The 20,532-nt window shown below is 43.5% G+C and overlaps 2 protein-coding genes across 2 annotated transcripts in view; one reads left to right on the forward strand and one right to left on the reverse strand.

Moving 5' to 3' along the window:
- LOC116096453 (cytochrome b-c1 complex subunit 6, mitochondrial) lies at nucleotides 1–8,097 on the reverse strand. Its single transcript, XM_031378261.1, has 5 exons — nucleotides 8,000–8,097; nucleotides 7,597–7,850; nucleotides 3,343–3,366; nucleotides 2,411–2,572; nucleotides 1–193 (listed from the first exon to the last, which is right to left on the reverse strand). Exons 2-5 carry the CDS (start codon nucleotides 7,648–7,650, stop codon nucleotides 161–163), a joined length of 273 nt encoding a protein of 90 aa, XP_031234121.1. The 5' UTR covers nucleotides 7,651–7,850; nucleotides 8,000–8,097; the 3' UTR covers nucleotides 1–160.
- Lrrc41 (leucine rich repeat containing 41) overlaps nucleotides 8,022–20,532 on the forward strand; it is a 21,471-nt gene continuing 8,960 nt past the window's right edge. Inside the window, exons 1-4 of the mRNA XM_031377013.1 lie at nucleotides 8,022–8,287; nucleotides 12,010–12,096; nucleotides 13,255–13,325; nucleotides 15,449–15,847. Of these exons, the coding sequence (XP_031232873.1) occupies nucleotides 8,089–8,287; nucleotides 12,010–12,096; nucleotides 13,255–13,325; nucleotides 15,449–15,847 (756 nt within the window). The 5' untranslated portion in view covers nucleotides 8,022–8,088. The remainder of the gene's footprint in view (nucleotides 8,288–12,009; nucleotides 12,097–13,254; nucleotides 13,326–15,448; nucleotides 15,848–20,532) is intronic.

Consider the following 20,532-nt stretch of genomic DNA (forward strand, 5'->3'; position numbering starts at 1 on the left):
GCAAGTTTGCAGGCCAGTTTATTAAGATGGAATCACTGCTAATTACACGGAAGAGAAGCTATCCACCAAAAATCAATTAGGTTTTCAAGAAACAATTGTTCAAAACCACAACAAGGAACTGTTCTTGATTCCCAGTGACAAGGCAAATGAATCTGTACATTTACTTCAAGTTTTTAAAGAGTTTGTGGGCCACCTAGACAAGAAAAAGAAAATAATGTCATCACTTAGCTTTAATGTCACAGCTCACAGGTCCTTCATGGCCTGAACAGTAGAGCTGCTGTTTTGACACTCATTCTTCAGCATGTTATCCATACACAGGCCCTAGGACTCCCGCTGGGTACCTGACTGTCCTGTCTGCCTGACTGTCCTGTCTGCAATTTTCTTTACCTTTTACTTCTTTTAGAAGTTGCATGTAGGGGCTAGACAGATGGCTCAGCAGTTAAGAGTACCAACTATTCTTCCAGAGGTCCTGAGTTCAATTCCCAGCCATAAGATGGCTCATAACCATCTATAATGAGATCCGGTGCCCTCTTCTGGCCTGCAGGCATATATGTAAATAAATCTTCAAAAGAAAAAATGTTGCATGTAATCTCCTGCAAGCTTTCACTACATGACCACACAAATCTGTTTTTACAATTATCTTGACAGGAATGCGCCACTACCCTACTAGAAATCTAAAACTTTTTGTATTTTTCTTGATATGTATTAAAGAATGGAACTGCTGCTCAGTGTTAAATAACTGTGGCCATATGCTAGATCCCAGCTTAACTCTTTAACCCAGAAAGATCTCCCTGTTTAGACCAGGCTTGGCTTCAAATAGCTGGCGTCCTCCATGACCCTCCTGCCTCAGACTACAAATGTGTGCTACCACAGCAGGCTCCACGTTTGCCTTTCTAATGAACTGCCAAGCTATTAACACATTGGCTGTACTACTTTTTATTTCTATCAGCAGAGTGTGAAACTTCCACTTTTCCCAAATTTCTCTAACATGTAATAAATACTACCCTTCAGATACCCTACCGGCCACAGAAGATCAAACCCAGGTCTCACTAGGCAAGTGCTCTACTATCTACATATAGAATATATTCTCAGTAAGTTGATTGGCTACCCAATCAATTGTGGTTTTTTGGTTTTTGTTTTGTTTTGTTTTTTTTTTTTTGAGGCAGGATCTCATTCTATAACCTAGACTGCACTAAAAGTATGTAGCCAAGGTTGGCCTCAAACTCATGGCAATCCTTGTGCCTCAGCATTCTAAATGCTAAGTGCTAGGATTATAGACCTGAGCCACTACATCTAGCTTACCTAATAAGGTTTTCTGGGTTTTTTGTTTGTTTGTTTGTTTTGTTTTTCCAGACAGGGTTTCCCTATGTAGTCCTGGATGTCCTGAAACTCACTCTGGAGTCCAAGCTGGCCTCAAACACAGAGAGATCACCTGCCCTTACCTCCCTAGTGCTAGGATTAAAGGTGTTGCCACCAGTCCCCAGCTCTAACCAGTTTTAACAGAACCAATCTTATCAAACTCTGCATGTATGTAATACGTGTAAAATACTGTTATATGAAAGAGTGAAGCGCAAACTTACTTTAAAAAAAAACTATATAAGCAACTAGGTACAAGACATTGAAGGCACATACACACAGAAAGATTAGATTATTCAAAGTATAAAGTCTGAGCCTGGAGAGATGATCACTTAGTAGTTAAGAACACTAGCTGTTCTTATAGAGGACCTGGGCTCAGTCTCCAGCACCCATATTTCAAATCAGAACTGTCTACAAATCCAGTTACAGAAATCTTCTGACTTTCGGCACATACATGTTACATGGGCATACATGGAAGCAAAACACCCAAACACATAAAATCAATTTTAAGATAACAATTTCTTTTTTTTCTTCTTTTTTTGGTTTTTTGAGACAGGGTTTCTCTGTGTAGCCCTGGCTGTCCTCGAACTCAGAAATCCGTCTGCCTCTGCCTCCCAAGTGCTGGGATTCAAGGTGTGCACCACCACTGCCCAACAAGATAACAATTTCTTAAAAAAAAATTTTCTTTTTAAATATACAATCCAGGGCTGGGGGTGTATCTCAGTGGATAGAGCATTTGCCTAGCATGCATGAGGCCTGTGCTTTATCTCTAGTACTAAAAGAAAACAGCTTCCTTAGTATTTAACAGTGCACGGTAGGAGGTCATCTTCTTCCCTGTCCGTCTGTTTCAATCTGTACAATGGAGACAGTGTTACCTACCTCCAGCATATGTGGGAAGGACAGATGGAACACCTATGTATACAAAACGCTTGTCACAAATCCTGACATTAAGGACCTAGAGTAAATGGCTAGCTGTGTTTACTTAGAGCATACAGACTGTTCAAACTGATAGCCACTGTTGAGCTTTGCCCTTCCTATCTTCAAACTGACTTACACAGTGGTCCCGAGCATGCAAGAAGTCAAAGAGCTCCTCTGTACAATCCTCTTCTGTCTGTGATCGGGAAGACACGCGCTTATCACACAACTCTAGTCGTTCCCGGGCCTTTACACACTTCTCCAACTGCTCACAGTGCTCTCTTACTGTTGTTAGGGGGTCCTGATGAAGAAATGGGGAGAAAAAAGAAAAAGGAACAAAATGGAAGCTTTAGGAGACAACTACCAAATATAAACACTTTGGTCTTTGGGCAGTATAATCAACAAATAAAGGTGCTATATCTGAGTTACCACACAGGCCAGCAGGCAGAGCCATACTATAGCCAGAAGTGGCACCTATTTAATTCTTTAATGCTTAAGCAGCAGGGAAGTTTCAAATTTCTGCCTTCCAAGGTTCCAGTGTATTTCAGAATACACTGAAAGCCTCAGTCCTATCTGAGAAACAAGACAGTAAAAGAAACCTTGTCAGACAGGAAGGAGATCTACTGGAGGCATCATTTAACCCAGCACTTAGGATTCAATTTCTCTTATGTAAGAGTCAGGCCTAGCCCCCTACTTCAAAGTCAAAGAAATGCAAATGTGGAGACCTAAGATAATTTCCTTCTAGAGTTCTTTATTAAACACACACAACAGATGAGTGCTAGGCCTTCAGGATCCTGTTGGATTCCTGGTAGGACCAAAGAAGCCCCAGACCTAGAAACGATGTAACTTTTTTTTTTTTTTTTGGTTTTTTGAGACAGAGTTTGTCTGTGTAGCCCTGGCTGGCCTCCAACTCAGCTCACACTCTCACATAACCCCTGCACAGGAGGTATTAAAGGCTTATCCCAGCATTTCTCCCAAGTTGTCACAGATTCCTTAAAATACCCTGGAGTTTCAATACAGCTCAACCTTCCAATTCTGGTAAGGTAGTTCCAAACTGGAGGCCGGTCTTACCACTAATTCTTCCTCCTCTTCTTCCTACAAGAGAGAAATAAAATCAGGTCAGCAGCAATCTTATAACATGCATTTCCCCAGTCACATTTATACCACAGCTATGAAGAGACTGCATCGTCATATTATTATATGAGGATGATTTGTCATCCTAGCTTCAATCTCACTGCTAAATCTTGCCTTCCCAGAACTAGCTTATTTTTAGAGATAATATATAGTTTGCCTGGGAACACACCTTTCATGCACCAATCTAAAACCCGTATAGCCAATCACTTTCTTAGGCAAATCTCATACACCAACTTTGTATTACCCATACCCAGAACCAAAGGTCAACAAGGGATCAAGACCATAGTTCAGAGCTCACTGAAATTATTCAAACTATCCAATCCTTAATTTGATCAAGCTTGTTTACCTTGCCTCCATCATTCCTCCCCATAGGAACCAAGGCTCTGAACCTTGTTTTCCTTGTGATTCTTTATTTGTGCTTGATAAGTTCTCACTGTAGCCCAGACTGGCTTCGTATTTGTAACAGACCTTCTATCTACCTCCTCTTCCCAAGTACTGAAATTATATACATGAGTCACCATATCCAGTTTCCTTCCCAATTTTTATAAAAATACTGTGTGTGTGTGTGTGTGTGTGTGTGTGTGTGTGTGTATAGCATTTGCACATGTATGTGCAGGTGTAGATTTATCTATCATTGTGTATGGAGGCCAAAAGGGGAGTGAGACATCAGATACTTATCTATAAAACAAAAATAACCTGCCTTAGTTTAACCAGGTGTGGGGTGCTCTCCTGTAAACCTAACACTTAAAAGGCAGAGGACTAGGAGTCCAAGTTTGAGTCTAGTCAACCTGGATGATACACGACACTGTCTCAAAACTATAGAACTAAAAAATAACTAAACTTTGTTTTCTATGCCAAACCGAGTTTAGAGGAAAACCAACTTAAAAATATTTTCACTGTTTTTTTTTTTTTTAAACTACAGGGGTGTGTATGTGTGTACATGCATATGAAAATGCAGGTGCCTGTAGAGGTGAAAGACATCAGATTCCTTAGAACCTAAGTTACAGGTAATTGTGAGCCAACTGGTCTAAGCACTGGGAACTGAACTCAGATTCTCCGCAAGAGCAGTACTGGATCTTAACCACTGCACCATCTCTCAGCACTTTCTCTAGACTCTTAACTTGAATTTGGAATATGAATATGGCCAAACCTAAATCCTTCTTTAGCTAATTTAAAGTTATGATCACTGCCTTTTAACTTGCAGATAAGTATAAGGAAAGGGAACACCAGGCCCCACATTATACTATTTCTGATGCCAGTGTATAACTTTTTGGTTAGTTTCCTTTCTTTCTCTAATTGTAAAAATCACAATTGGAGCACAGATCCTAAATCTGGTACATGGCACAGTGATTGCCTGCTATATATACAGGCATCCACATTTGGGAGAAGATAAAGTAAAGGCACACAGGGAAATAAAAAGAGGAGCTCAACAATCATGTTTCCAAATCCTAAAGCAAGACAGTGCCCTAGAAGTGGAGGACAGGAGTTCACTGTAACCTCTGCTCTTTACTCTTCACATGATTGGCAAGGTTTCTCCTAAATGTAAAGATGTCATTTAGAATATAAATTCTAGTTTCTCATCAAGTAAAGTTTCTTAAAATGCCTTTCAAGGGGGCTGGAGAGATGTCTCAGCAGTTAAGAGCACCAACTGCTCTTCCAGAGGTGCTGAGTTCAATTCCCAGCAACCACATGTTGGCTCACAACTATCTGTAATGGGATCCGATGCCCTCTTTGTGGGTTGGAGTGAGCAGGCTGGCAGGGGTGTGGGGGAGAATTAAAAAAAAAAAAAAAAAAAGAATCTATTAAAGGGCTGGAGGGATGGCTCAGTAGCTAAGAGAACTTGCTGTTCTTGCAAAAGAACCAGCTTTGACTTTTTTTTAAAGATTTATTTATTTTAAGTATATGAGTGCTTTATCTGCATGTTTATCTGCATGCCAGACAGAAAAGGGCATTAGATCACATTATAAATAGTTGTGAACCACCATGTGCTTGCTGGGAATTGAAGAACAGCCAGTGCTCTTTACCACTGAGCCATCACTCCACTCCCACCAGATTTGACTCTTAAAACCCACATGTCATCTCAAGACCGTCTCTAACTCCAGTCCCAGGGGATCCAACACCATCTTCCAGCCACATATATGTAGGTAAGACAGTCGTGTATGCATAAAAATAAATTATTTTTAAAAATCACAAAGAAAGAGTATTCCCCCTTAAAAGAGCCTGTGACATCAGAGCTCAGTAGTGAAGAGCATGCTTAGAATACTTGAGGCCCTGGGTCCAAGCCCTATAAAGCCACCAGGTAAAACTGCTTGCTACCAAGCCTGACAACCTGAGCATGATTCCAGGAGCCCATGTGAAAGGACCTACAGACAGATGCATGCACACACCAACACCTACACATGCTCACAAAAGATGGCTCGGCGGTTAAGGGCACTTGTCTCTCTTCCAAAGAACCCTGGCTCTCCTAGCACCTACAAGGTTGCTCACAAACATAACTGCAGTTCCAGAGGATCTAGTGCCCTCTTATGGTCTCAGAGGGCAACAGGCATGCAAGTGGTGCAAAGGTATACACATTTATTTTATGTGTAAAATAAAAATAAAATTGGGGAAAAAAACCTGAATTAGTATTCTAGAAGCAAGACAACTGTGTTATTTCCCAATTAGCATCACTACAACACTAATGTGTTAAAAACACCATGTTAAACAAATCCAAACACAGGTCTAATTATGGACTGTTCCCACCAATGAGAAAATCTGGTCACACTGAATAAAAGGATTTAATCTCCATTCATTATGGATCTTTCATAAAATTAATTCAACTTTCTTCATTTTATTATTTAATTGATTTGTTGATTTATTGGTTTTTTGAGACAGGGTCTCTATAGTCCTGGCTGTCATGGAGCTTGATATGAAAACCAGGATGGCTCTGAACTTGCAGAGTGCTGGGATTAAAGGCATGGACCACCACGCTCAACTTTCTTAATTTTAAAACTTATATTCTGCTGTGGTATCCTGTTAAACTTTCTTTCTTTCTTTCTTTTTTGGGTTTTTTGTTTTGTTTTGTTTTGTTTTTCGAGACAGGGTTTCTCTGTGTAGCCCTGGCTGTCCTGGAACTCACTCTGTAGACCAGGCTGGCCTCGAACTCAGAAATCCGCCTGCCTCTGCCTCCCAAGTGCTGGGATTAAAGGCATGTCCCACCACCACCTGGCCCTGTTAAACTTTCTGAGCCTTGCTTCAGTACCTTCTAAAAATGAAAACTAGAAAAAATTAAGGGATAAACAATTCTCCAACAATTCCAAATCCATTAAGTCCCGATGGCTTGTCCTGAAGTAGACAGGACAAATGCACAGGAAATGGAAGCAAAGTGAGCCGAGGGTTAGAGCTCTGGCTCTTAGGCCAGGACCTCTGGGTTGGAGTTCCAGTTGCATTGTCTTGCTAGTTGTGTGCCCTTAGACAAGATAAACTTCCTTGCTTGCTGCCTCTTCTAATAAAAATGACCAAAAAAAAATGTACCTGATATTTAACTGTGCAAGTTAAATATCTTAGTGCATATAAAGCCCTCAAAACACAAGCAGTCAATATTTATCACATTGATACTCAAGGTGGGAAAGAGCTCCCTCTTTCACCACAGAATTACACTACACATTCTTATACTGTCCCCAAACACACAAGTCCTCGGCCATCTCTATCCCAAAAGATAAAGGACCACTTTTTGTTGGAGGTCCTGGGCAGCGAATGCTTCTCGATGCTAGGAAAGCGTTTTACCGTGAAGCTATACCCCCAACTCCTGAAATCACTTTTCACAACGTGTTAGTATTCCGAAGACTAGGGTCCCCGAAATCTCCATAAATAGGAATTCCTGACCTAAGCTAGGCTAGAGACTAACGTTGGTCTTTTGCTTCACACACTTTAAATTAGAATCTCAGAACACTGGGGGGTTTTGTTTGCTTACACAAGTTTATCAGTACAGCATTATAAACTCCCGTTACCCCTTCACATTCGTGGGGAAGCCAGCCCCGAAAAAGCCTAGCTATTAATTTGCCCAAGGTCAATCGAGAATTCTGAAGATAAGCAGCAAAAACCACCTCTCTGGACCCCGCAAACCCTAGGCTACAAACCCGGACTAAGAGAGCCCCGGAAGGTGCGTTGGTGAGCTTTTTTTTCCCGGGCCGGCCAACCTCTCAGCCTTACCGCTTTGGGGTCTCCGGATCCAGCGAGCATCTTTCGTTCGTCCTCGAGTCCCATGTCGGGAGTCGGCTTGGGATTCAACAAGAGCAACAAGGGTAGCTACTCCACTTGAGGTTTAAGGACTAGTAAGGGTCACTCGACGGATATCCGGCGACCTGGCCGGAAGTGCGGCATACTCATCGGGGTCCCGAACACACGCACAAATTGGCCTGTACTACTCGCTAGCTGTAAGACGTAGGGGGAGCTGATATATATGCCTGCAAAGAAATTTGCCAAGAAACATCCTTTTGGTCACTTCCTGCCCAAATGCATTGATCTACAGTATTTTCCCAAGTAGCGTTTCCTAAGATACTTGAAATATCTGTTCCTTGGCTCGACACCCTTTGAACGTAGTTCCTGTCCTTACCCACATCACTTATGGGGCGGTCCTAAAAGCTGACCTCTTCAAGATGGCGGCCTGCGGGTGTCATTCTCGGGCTCGCGCACCGCCCCAAGATGGCGGCGCCCGAGGCCTGGCGCGCCCGGAGTTGCTGGTTCTGTGAGGTAGCGGCAGCAACGACCATGGAGGCCACGTCCCGGGAGGCGGCGCCAGCGAAGAGCTCGGCCTCGGGCCCCAGCGCTCCCCCCGCCCTGTTCGAGCTGTGCGGGCGGGCAGTGAGCGCCCATATGGGGGTTCTGGAGAGCGGGGTGTGGGGTAAGTCGGGGAGTGAGGGGCTACCTCCGGCAGCGAGCGGGGGCGGCCCAGCGGCTAGGGGGCGCGGGGGGCGAGGCCGAGAGGCCCGGGGCAAGGCCCAGCCGGGAGCACCGGGAGTTAGTTTATTGAGTCGGAACGTAAATTCCGTAGCTGACAGGGCTGGACAGAGGGAAGACGGAGACCAAACGAGCCAGTGGACCCGAGCCGCAGCCTGCCTGGGGGGTTCGGGGGGCGAGGCCAGAAGGCCCGGGATGGGGCAGAACTGGCAGGGCCCTAGCGACGGGGGCCGGAGTGGCAGGCCGGAGCCACAGCCTCGGAACTGACTGACACCGGGCTGAACCGGACTGAACCGAGGCTCCTCGGCTGTCGAACCGACGGGCAGGGATAGCCGGGCTGCCTCGGGGCAGGGGCCGGAGTTGGCAGGCCGGGCCTGAGGCTAGGAGGCCGGGCCTGGGGCCACCTGTACTGACGGCCCGGGGCCTCCGCTGTCTGCGGGCACGGCACGGGTAGCTTCGCTCCCGAAGCCTGGCGGAGGGGCGGGGTGAGACCGCCGAGCGCAGGGCCAGGGACTGGAGTTGGGGGAGAAAGCCGAAAGGCTAGGGGCGCCCTGGCCTGTTGGACGGCCCGAGGGCTGAAGGGAGCGCACCGACGCCCTAGACCTCACTACTAGACTGAGCTGCAGAGCCGCCTGCAGGGCAGGTAGCGCCGGGGGCCTCTTGGATGGGCCAGGGCGGTGAAGACGGGCGGAAAGTGAGTGGAGGGGTCCGGGAGAGGTTCTGTGAGCACGGACAGGCTCGAAAGAGCGGCCGGCGGGAAGGGCCGAAGAGGCCTCAGGCGGGGCAGGGGCCGGGGTATTCCGGACTGTGCAGCCTCAGTGGGATGAGACGCGGCGTGGGGAAGAGGCCGTGGTCCGAATAAGAGCGAACTGAGGCCTTAGGTCTGAGAGCGGCCGGTACCTAAGGGCTGGACCTGTCTAGACGGTCCGATCTGAGCCAAGGCCTGCAGCTCCCCGACCAGATGGTCTCAAGGAGGCCCTGCTGTAGGAGGATACCGCAGGCCAGCGGCCTGGCAACTTAAGAGGGGAAAGGGTCCGCGACTTGAAAAGTGGTAGTAGAGAGTTAAAGAGAAAGTTAGGGCCTTCTGAGGCAGCCCGGGTGTCAGGAGGGACAAGGGAGGCCATGGGCCTGACAGAATGGTGGTAGTGGAGTAGAGTCAGGCTGAAGTTGGGTGAAATCACAGGTCAGGCCAAATGGAAGTTGGAGGAGGAGAGGGTAACATTAGAGGAGGAGGCTCCTGGCCTTGGGGTGTACAGGGGATATTCCACCAGGAGGACCCAAGGTGGTGGTGACATCTTTCTTTGCCAGAAGGAAGGCCCTGGTCAGGAATTGAGAGTGAGGGTTTTGTTAAACCATGAGGAGGTGGGTTTGAAGGGTTGCTGCTCCAGAATATGCTGTAAGGCCTTAGAGTGGCCAGGTAGCCCGTTTTGTGGTTGGAGTTGGCCACCACTGCTGAGAAGGCCCAAGCGCCTTCCCGAAGGTGGGGGTGGGGGAGAAGAGATGGGTAAGAAGTCCTCAGGCCCTGTGTGAGCAGAGAAGATTGTGGAGGCCCTGTGCCAAGCTGCACAGAAAAAGGTCAGGCTGACCCTATGGTGAATGGGAGAAAGGCCTCGGTGGGGTTGAGTAGGGGCTCAGAGAAGTCCTGGAAATGTGGCAGCCTGTTATCAGCCTGGAGATTCTTTAGATGCTAATCTTGGCTAGAAGAGGAGTGTTAATGGAGGCCCTGGCTTGCAAAGAGGAAGCATTTAAAAGGAAAAAAGTATGGCTGGAAGCAAGCAACGAACCTGTCTTAACAATAAAAAGGGACAGTAGAGTTTGTAGATAGAAGAGATGAGAATTCCTGTGAGAGGCGTGAGAGGGGATTGATAAGCAGAAGGGAGCAGAGTCCAGAGGAAAAGGGGGAAGCTCTGAAGGCATGGCTTTTCTGTGTCCTCGTCACTACCTCCTTATTCCCAGTTCAGAGGAGACAGGAGAGCCTGTAGTGGGCTATATCCAGTAAGTAGCCACTCAGCGAGAGCTTGACTCTAGTGAGAACTTTTAGAGGTGCCAAGAAAAAGGCCTGTCAAGCGCTGCTGTTTCAGAGGGAAGTCTCAGGGTGAGCTAGGAAGCAGTCAGGAAAGGCTCCTTGGAGCTAGTGGACTAACACTGGTGAGCGGGGAAGTAAGTGGAGGCAGCACGAGAGTGTTGTGAAAAACAGTGCACCAGCAGACGGCCCAGCAGGTCAGACTTGGCTGTCAACCCTGACAACCAGGACCCAGCTAGGAGAATTGGCTTCTGACCTCATACCTGCTGTGCCACATCTCTCAAAAATACGATGAGAAAAGTTCAGGAGATGGTATGTGACCTTAAATACCAGGATGTGAGATTTGAACTTTATCTTGAATGGAGTAGAGAGCTTTTGAAAGGTTTTGAGCAGAGTATGTCATCAGGAAGAGCAAGATTGAGAGAGAAAGAATATAAAGACGGAGGTCAAAGAAACAGTTTGTCAGGTGATAGACCTACATTACTGTAATAGCACAGGGAATTAATGGTCTCATTCAACAGGTACAGTGAATATTAATGAGTGCCTAATAGATACAAAAAAGTACACTAGATTCTTGGGCCTCATGATTCAGTTATTCTTCAAGTAAAGAAAAAAAATACACTTAGGAAAAGCTGTGTGTGCTGACTCACACCTGTAAATTCTAGTTCTCAGGAGGCTGAGACAGAAGGATTGCCTCAAGTTACAAGGCTCTGTGAGAACCCTGTCTTTTAAAAACGAAAATGCTGGAGAGAGAGTATTCCTTTTACACAGGACAGGACAGTTTGGTTCCCAGCACCCATATCAGATCAAAACTGTATGGAACTCCAGTTCCAGTGGATCCAGCTCCTTCCGGCCTCTGCAGGCACTGCACTCACTTACACATACCTCTATATATAGTTCTGGTATAACTACAAGATCATAAGCTTAATAGAAGAGAGATGCACAGACAGAATGAACATAATATTAGTATCCATTGATCTTATTATGGGCAGATACAGTGTTAAGGAAATTACAAGCATGACCTTGAATGCCACAAAGTAGTCATTTCTAATTTCTTCCCTCTTCACACAACCCCCAATACACACATCCATATTTTGTTTTATCGAGTTAGGATTTTGGTGTATTATCCCCAACTTTCCTGGTATTCATTATGTAGCTCCAGCTAGCTTGGACTTTGCAACAGTCCTCCTACCTCAGCCTCCCAAATGCTGGCATAAGATTTTTCCCAACTTCTCTATTTTTTTTTTCAGATTAGCACTGCTTTTTGTAATGAGGCCAAGGGGGAAGAATAAATAAAGGCAATCCAAAAGACTAGAATAAGGAAGCTTCATAATCAAGGCTAGCTTGAATTCCTGATCCTCTTGGCTCCAGGGAAAAACTGGATTTGTTTTTTTAAGGTATAATGAATTTACAGAATAGTTCTCTTTAATTTTCATATTTATACCTTCATAGGAAGGTAGTAAGTAGTAGCTCAGAGTATACTCAGAGCCCAATTTCCCTTGGGCAGAAGTATACTGACCTCAGTATACACATCCTTTGAGAGTATAACTCATCCTTTCCTCTGAATTTCCAGCTGCCTTAGGATAGATAATGTTTAGAACTTAAGAAGGGAAAAAGTAAACTTTGTGTTTTGGTTTTTGTAGCCCTCCCAGGCCCAATACTTCAGAGCATCTTACCTCTGCTCAATATATACTACTTGGAGAGGATTGAGGAAACTGCTCTCAAAAAAGGTAAGTGTCTTTCTTACTCTTTCTCAGCCAATGATTGTGAACAAGGCACCATGATATTCTTCAGGTAACTGATAACCAATTAGAACTTCGAGATTTTCAAAAAAGTACCTTAGCTGGGTGTGGTATTGCGCACTTTTAATCCCAGAATTTAGGAGGCAGAGGCCAGTTTAACTCTATGAGTTTGAGGCCAGCCTGGTTTACAAACTCAGTTCTAGTCCAGCCAAGGCTACATAGACCCTGTCTCAAAGAACAAAAGATAGAAACACCTACATAGTACTGGAGAGATGACTTAGTGGTTTAAGAGCACTTGCTGCTCTTAGGAAGAACCTGGCTTTGGGTCCCAACGCTCATATAGCAGTTGACAACGACATAATTCCAGTTGTAGCAATCAACATCCTCTTCTGGCATTTGTGGACATCAGACATGTAGTATACAATATACTTGAAGACGAAACATACCACATAAAAAAAAGAAATACATCTCTCATAAAAAGTACCTTCAAATCTATTTTCTTATATTTTTTCCTAGTGTCCCATAACACATGTATACCATCACTTTTATGCTGATAAAATACAAACAAGCTATAACTAGAACTTTTGGATATTAGTTTTTCTATTTTTTTTTAAATTTATATATTTTATTTATATGAGTACACTATAGCTGTCTTCAGACACACCAGAAGAGGGCATCAGATCCCATTACAGATGGTTGTAAGCTACCATGTGGTTGCTGAGAATTGAACTCAGGATCTCTGGAAGAGCAGTCAGTGCTCTTAACTGCTGAGCCATCTCTCCAGCCCCTAGTTTTTCTATTTTAACAAGCTGTTTCTCAATGGCTAATATTTATGTAACCTTGATTGGCCAAGCAGTTCTAGGTACTTAATCCAGAGAAAATCATTTACTCACTTGATTCTTTCTCAACAGCCCTATGAAATAGATATTAATTATATTTTATAGATGAGGAAATGTAGCTTTCCCATGATTATATAGCTTTAGAATAGTTTATTAATATTCAAACCTCGATCATCTGTCCTTAGAGTCAGTCTTAGCTACTCAGATAACTGTATTGCTCCTCTGAAGTCAGAGAACAATATGAAAGGCTGATACACTTCATTCATGGTGGACAGCAGGTAGCCAACTGTAATACCTCTTCCTACAGGTCTCTCTACTCAAGCCATCTGGCGCCGACTCTGGGATGAGCTGATGAAGACAAGGCCTTCCAGTTTGGAGGTAAGTTCAGGTACCAGGAAGAACTCCAGCCTAACCTTGCATAGTAAAAGCAAGTAGAACATACGTACACAAACTACTGAAGTACAGGGAGTGAATTTAGGAGCTGAGCTCAGGTGATTTGTCACATAGTTTTGGCTCATTTGGCTTTTAGCATTTACTTGTTCACCACAATTACAGGGTACACAAAACAGAAAAGGCTATGTACCCCATGGAATGCAGACCCATGATTCCTTGAGTTTTTGACAGAGTTGATGCAAAAAACTAGCAAAGAATTAAAATAACAGAACAAACCAGCTCATCTTTGCTAAGTTCAAAAATTCAGGTTGCAAGGCCTTGGACATTCATCTCGGTTAGGAGAAGCTATATAAAAAAGAATTAAGTGGGGAGGGTCTGGAGAGACATGGTTCAGCTGCCAAGAGCATTGGCTGCTCTTTCAGATAACCTAGGTGCAGTTCCCAGAACCTTCATGGCACCTCACAACTGTCTGTAACTCTACTTCCAAGGACTCCAGTGCGCTTTTCTGGCCTCACTGAGCACCAGGCATGTACATGGTACATAGATGTACGTGTAGACAGAACAACTATACGTATAAAGTTAAAATAAAAAATAAAAAGAATTAAGGACTAGTCATCAGTGGTTGAAGCTACTCGTTTTGTACCCTGATCTGTGTGACTGTATAGGACAAGGAAGAGGGATAGTCCTGTCTGGTTTTGTAGTAGTCAGCCTGTCTGTCCCTAAAATATGGAGAAGAAAAGTTGATCAGAAGTTCAAGATTATCCTGAGCTACATACTAAGTTTCAAGGCTAGCCTTCACTGTATAAAATTTAGACTCTGACTTCAAAAAAAACTCCTGTGAAGTAAAAAACATTCAATGTCATAATAGTATGTGGAAAAGTAGAATTTTACCTCATGTTAGTAAACCTTTTTTTTGGTTACAGAATGTCATTCAAATATCAAACAGACACCTGAAACTTGTGCCTTAATGCTTTATTGATTGAAGCAAACTGTTACAATATTTACTATTCATTCATTCATTTTTTGTTGAGGCAAGATCTTAACTATATAGTACTGGACCAGGCTGGCTCTACCAGACTCACAGGAGGATAGAGATCCTCCTGTTTCTGCTTCCCAGGTTCTGGGATTAAAGGTTTGTTCCAGCACACTTGGCCCTGTTATAACTTTTTTTTTTTAAAGATTTATTTATTATTATACATAAGTACACTGTAGCAATCTTCAAGCACACCAGAAGAGGGCATCAGATCTCATTACGGGTGGTTTTGAGCCACCATGTGGTTCCTGGGATTTGAACTTAGGACCTTTGGAAGAGCAGTCAGTGCTCTTACCCGCTGAGTCCTCTCTCCAGCCCCTGTTATAACTCTTTAGTGGGTAATCTAGTTATGTAAGTCAAGAGCCTTTGAAATATTCAAATATTCTAGTCTTTTGACTAGAAATCAGCAATAAGTATACTAAAATTGGAATAATACAGAGGTTAGCACGGATGCCTTATAAACATAAAATGGTGAAGTTCTGCTTTTCTGTGACACAGGGTCGGTCACACTGGGTAGACCAGACTGGTCTGAACTCATAGAGGTCCATAGGCCCTTGTCTCCTGAGTGATGGTACTAAAGAGCTCCTAACTAGGTCTGAACTCACTCTGATGGTGCTTTGTTTATAATTCTGCCTTTTTGAAATTCATAGCATGTTAAAGTTGACATAGTCATGAAGATGTTTTAAGATTTATTAAATTTAATGTCAAAAACACTAGAAACAATTGAGGCATTCATAAGACTAAAGGTCTGGCTTAGTAGTAGAGTACTTTCCTAGCATATGAGAGGTCCGGGGGCCCATCTCTAGAATAGGAAAATAATAGTCAATAACAGAATTGTTGCATCTTGTACTTCAAATACTAAAATCATTCTAAAAACATGTTGTTGGGTTTGGTGGTACAAGGCTACATCTTGAAAGAATAAAATAAAAATATTTAAATGCATGGTATAATGCTCAAATTTGTCTGTGTCATAAAAACCAATCTGTATATAATATTATACACACACACATTCCAGAGTTGGCCTATATCTGATTTTTAGTTCCAAATCATTTTTCTGTCTTTTTTCCTCTTCCAGGGATACAGAATAGTCCAGAATTTGACATATTATTGTTCTACAGCTTCTAACAAAACTAGGTTATCTGAACTCCTAGAGATAGGAGTTCCTTTATACCAAGAAGGTTGGGGAGCACACTATGTGCCTAGGCTGACTACAAGGGGTCCATGCTACGAGAACTACTGCCCTTATGAGAACATCCAAAATAAACATATGTCAACAGGACCAACCTATGGTAGTCCCATGTGTGTTAATTTGTTCACAACAGGATCAGGTGTACTTTCCTTATTGAGCAAAAAAAATCATTGTGAAAGTGAAGTCACATGCAGAGTCAGAAAGCCACATTCAAATGGAGCTTGTGAAGGGTGGGGAGATGCCTCAGTGCTTGAGAGTACTGGCCACTCTTCCAAAAGAGCCAGGGTCAGTTTTTAGCACGCACATCATGTATTAAACTCAGAGCCTTTTTTAGGTAGAGAGGGAGGGAAAATGGGGATGGTATTGGAAGCATACCTGTAATCCCTACACTTAAAGAGGTAGAAGTAGAAAGGGTAAGGAATTCAATTCAATGACAACTAGTGATCTTGGGACCAGCCTTAGCAACAAAACCTCAAACCCTTTCTCAACAACAGCAAATAAAAGAAATCGGATGTAAAAGAAAAATGGACAAAATCTGTGAACATCTATTAATACTAACAAAAAGTATTTAGTCTCTCCTCATTTGTACACTTAATTTCTTTTTTTTTTAAAGTATAAGCTCTCTCCAGTTTTTTCTTTTTTTTTTAAGACTTATTTTTATTTATTTTATGTGTATGAGTACACTGTAGCTGTACAGATGGCTGTGAGCCATCATGTATGTGGCTGCTAGGAATTGAACTCAAGACCTCTGCTGGCCCCACTTGCTCCGGCGTAGTTCACTGTAGCTGTCTTCAGACGCACCAGAAGAGGGTGTCAGATCTCATTACGGGTGGTTGTGAGCTACCATGTGGTTGCTGGGATCCGAACTCAGGACCTTCAGAAGAGCAGTCAATGCTCTTACCTGCTGAGCCATCTCACCAGCCCCTCTGTATACTTATTTCTATCACTATGAGTTTCTGAGCTGTGAGCTCATGGAGGACAAGCCAAAGTTGACAAATGTCATCTTATTAGCAGTGCATCATTCCCATTAACCCCAAGCAAGAGGGTGTTTAATTCAGTTCTTTTTTTTTTTTGGTTTTTCAAGACAGGGTTTCTCTGTATAGCCCTGGCTGTCCTGGAACTCACTGTGTAGACCAGGCTGGCCTCGAACTCAGAAATCCAACTGCCTCTGCCTCCCAAGTGCTGGAATCAAAGGCATGCACCACCACTACCCGGCTGAGGTATTACACTTTTATCAACAGATCTGAAAAAGTCCAGCTGGTTTTTTTTTTTTTTGGTTTTTCAAGACAGGGTTTCTCTGTGTAGCCCTGGCTGTCCTGGAACTCACTCTGTAGACCAGGCTGCCCTTGAACTCAGAAATCCACCTGCCTCTGCCTCCCAAGTGCTGGGATTAAAGGCATGTGCCACCACTGCCCAGCTAAAAGTCCAGCTGTTTTACCTACAGCAGAATCAGCCACAATAGCATATTTTTCATGGCCATATAACTTACCTGTAAAGTTGAAGGTTTACTGACAGGATCTCATTATGTAACTCTGGCTAGCCTGGAACTTAGAGATTTGCTTGTCTCTGCCCAGGATTAAAGCCATCTCCCTCCATGCTCAGCTTTGTAAACAATTTCCAAGACTGTGTATGTTAAACTATCTGTATGCCTATAATCCCAGGATGCTGAGGGAAGCTTGAGCTACATAGCAAGGTCTTATCCTAAAAACAAAAACCTGTATGTGGGCCAACAAATATGTAGGGAAAGAGGTAGTAAGGCCCTAAAGGACTCAAGAACATCCTTTTCTACCACTTAAAACTAAGCAGAGTATGGAGAAATGTTCAGTGTTAAAATGAGTTGTCCAAGAGCATTTGTTGAACTCAGGTTCAATTCCTAGCACCCACATAGTGTCCCTTTCTGACTCTTCAGGACTAGGCAAGTTGTACAGTTATACATACAATCAAAACACCAACCAGGTGGTGGTGGCACATGCCTTTAATCCCAGCACTTGGGAGGCAAGAGGCAGGTGGATTTCTGAGTTAGAGGCTAGCCTGTTCTACAGAGTGAGTTCCAGGACAGCTAGGGCTATACAGAGAAACCCTGTCTCGAAAAAAAAAAAAAACAACTTTGTCTTTTAAAGTGCCTTTACTTCATGTAACAATCGTCAATAGTATCTATGTCATAGAGAAGAGGTCAAGTATACGAAAGAGAATTGAGCCTGTAGTGCAGCCAGAGGCTCTGCTACACATTAGGGACTAGATACTTCACATTAGCAATCGCTAGTAAGGCTGGGAGATGGATGTGATGGCACACATCTACAGTTCCAGCACTTGGAAACTGGCAGGAGAATTAATGTAAGGTCATAAGGCCATATCTACAAAACAAAAACCTTCCAGTGCTTGTAAGAGTAAAGTCACTTGTTTGACAAGCCTAGCAACCTGAGTTTGAGCTCTAGAACCTACATAAATTTAAAACTGACTCCACTAAAGTTGCCCTCTGACCTACACACACATACTGCAGTACATGAACTTCCCTAGCCCACAACCATAAAACTTAACCTGAAAAAAATAAACTGGGGCTTGGTGTCTTTCAGAGTTAGGTAACCCTTCCTAATCTCTGGTGTACATTAGAATCATTTGGAGGAACAGTTTTAAAAATAAAGATGTTTAGCTAGGCATGGTGGCACACAACTTTAATTCCAACAGAGGCAGACAGATCTCTGAAGTTGAGGCTAACCTGGTCTACAGAGTGAGTTCTAGGACAGCCAGGACTGTTAAAAAGAGAAACCCTGTCTCAATAAACCAAAAAATAAAGATGTATGAACCTTGCTTCAGATGGTACATGTAGAATCACTAAGTTTAGAAAGTTGATGTGCATTTTGGGATGGTAGTAGAAAAAAACAACTGCACATGAAATTTTGGTGTACATAAAATATTGAAAATCTGGGCAACAGTGGTGCACACCTTGGATCTCTGAATTCAAGGCCAGCCTGGTGCACAGGGCTAGTTGTAGGATAGCCAAGGCTATACAGAGAAACCCTATCTAAAGAAGAGACAGAAGAAAAAATATTCCCTTCAGACCTTTTTTCTCTGAGACAGGGTAAAAACCTGGGTGTTTGGTGGGTGGGCATGACACCTGCCTATAATCCCAACACAGAAACAGGGTTCCCAAATTAAGGTGGCGAAAGAAATCAGATCAACTCTGGATTCAAGTGAGACCCTACTTTAAAAAGTGAAGTAAGCAAAGTGTCAAAGGTACCCAGTATTGACTTTGGCAGCCACAGGGACACACATATATGAACACATACTTGCACACAAAGGTTGCTCCTTGGAACCAGATTTCTTGGGTCCAAGTCTTGATTGCTAACTTACTTGTACAGTAACTGGTGATAACTTCTGTCCTCTCTGCAGGTTTCAGTTTTTATTTCAGCTGGGGAAAGTCAGTAGTATAGTAAGGAACTGCCATGTGTAGATCCCTAGGTTTGGTTCCAGCATTGCCTCCTAAAAAAAAACTCACAGCTACCTGCAGCTCCAGCAACAGGGACTCCAACACCCTCTTTGGACCTGTCCAGACACTCATACTGATCTGTATATAAACATTAGATACAAGTGTCCTGTAGCAAGTTTTACTTAATATGCATACAATAGACAAAACTGTTAGGCTTAGGGGATAGCATAATCAATAAAGTGTCTGATCCTCTGAGTTCCCTTAAAAGTGTGTGCACATGCTGGGCTGTGGTGGTGCACGCCTTTAATCCCAGCGCTTGGGAGGCAGAGGCAGGCAGATTTCTGAGTTCGAGGCCAGCCTGGTCTACAGAGTGAGTTCCAGGACAGCCAAGGCTACATAGAAAAACCCTATCTCAAAAAAACCAAAAAGAAAAAAGAAAAAAAAAGGGTGTGCACATTAGATAAGTCTTATGACCTATTTGGATCCCCAGAACCCATATAAAGGCCAGACAACATAACTGTTTGTAATTCTAAAACACCCTACACCCCCACTGAGAAATAGAAAAATTCCCAGAAACTCATAGGATAGCTACCCTCAAATAATTAGTCCTTTAACATTAATATGCATGAACACAAAAGCTAGGCATAGCAGTACCCTTAAAAAGTTTGAGTGTTTTACTTGCATTTATGTATTATGCCTTTGTGTACATGAGCCTTGTTTCCACAGGGACCTTGGATTCCCTAAAACAGAAGTTACAGATGCTGTGAGCCACCATCTAGGTGCTGGGAACTGAATCTGGGTCCTCTGCAGGGGCAGCTAAATGCTGCCAACTGCTCAGCCACCCTCTGCCTTTTTTTTTTAAGCAAAAGACTGTGTTTCTCTACAGTCTTGCAACTATGTAGAATCAGGCTTTTTAGCTCACAACTGCTCTAGGATTAAAGGCATTCACCACCTCCAGCTCCTCTAGTGGGCTTTTGTTGTTGCGTTGTTTTTGTTTTTCCAAGGCAATGTTTTTCTATGTGGCCCCAGCTGTCCTGGAATTTGCTCTATGGACCACACTGTCCTAAAACTCGGATCTGCCTTCTGCTTCTCAAGAGGTGCACACTTATAATCTCAGTGATGGAGAGGAACAGATCCCTTCAGCTTGCTGGTCTTGTAGCCTAACATATCCACCAAGTCTCAATCCAGTAAGAACGTCTTAGCTGGACAGCACCTGAGGAGCAATGCTGGACGACAACCTCTGGCCTCTATACCTGTATATACAGCTACAGGTGACAAAAAAATTATCACTTGTCAGACAAAGAACACTACATTTACCCTACAGTGGGGCCATTAGTAATGCATACCTCAAAGGTGTGAACACTAGATTTGCAAATTTTGTTAGACTGAATCCTATCTCAGTACTCGGAAATGTTTGTTACAGCAAAGAAACTTAGAGGGCATTTGACAAATTTCTGGTGTTTTCTTTGCTCTTTAGAGTGTGACTTGCTGGCGAGCCAAGTTTATGGAGGCCTTTTTTTCCCATGTCCTACGTGGAACCATT

Source organism: Mastomys coucha, unplaced genomic scaffold, assembly GCF_008632895.1.
Source record: "Mastomys coucha isolate ucsf_1 unplaced genomic scaffold, UCSF_Mcou_1 pScaffold18, whole genome shotgun sequence".
Classification (NCBI taxonomy): Eukaryota; Metazoa; Chordata; class Mammalia; order Rodentia; family Muridae; genus Mastomys; species Mastomys coucha.

Coding starts and splice junctions, on each gene's coding strand:
- LOC116096453 (XM_031378261.1), bottom strand. CDS start 7,650: ATGGGACTCGAGGACGAACGAAAGATGCTCGCTGGATCCGGAGACCCC. Junction 2,573..3,342: donor AAGAGGAGGAAGAATTAGTG/GTAAGACCGGCC, acceptor TTTCTTCATCAG/GACCCCCTAACAACAGTAAG. Junction 194..2,410: donor TGCATGCTCGGGACCACTGT/GTAAGTCAGTTT, acceptor TTTCTTGTCTAG/GTGGCCCACAAACTCTTTAA.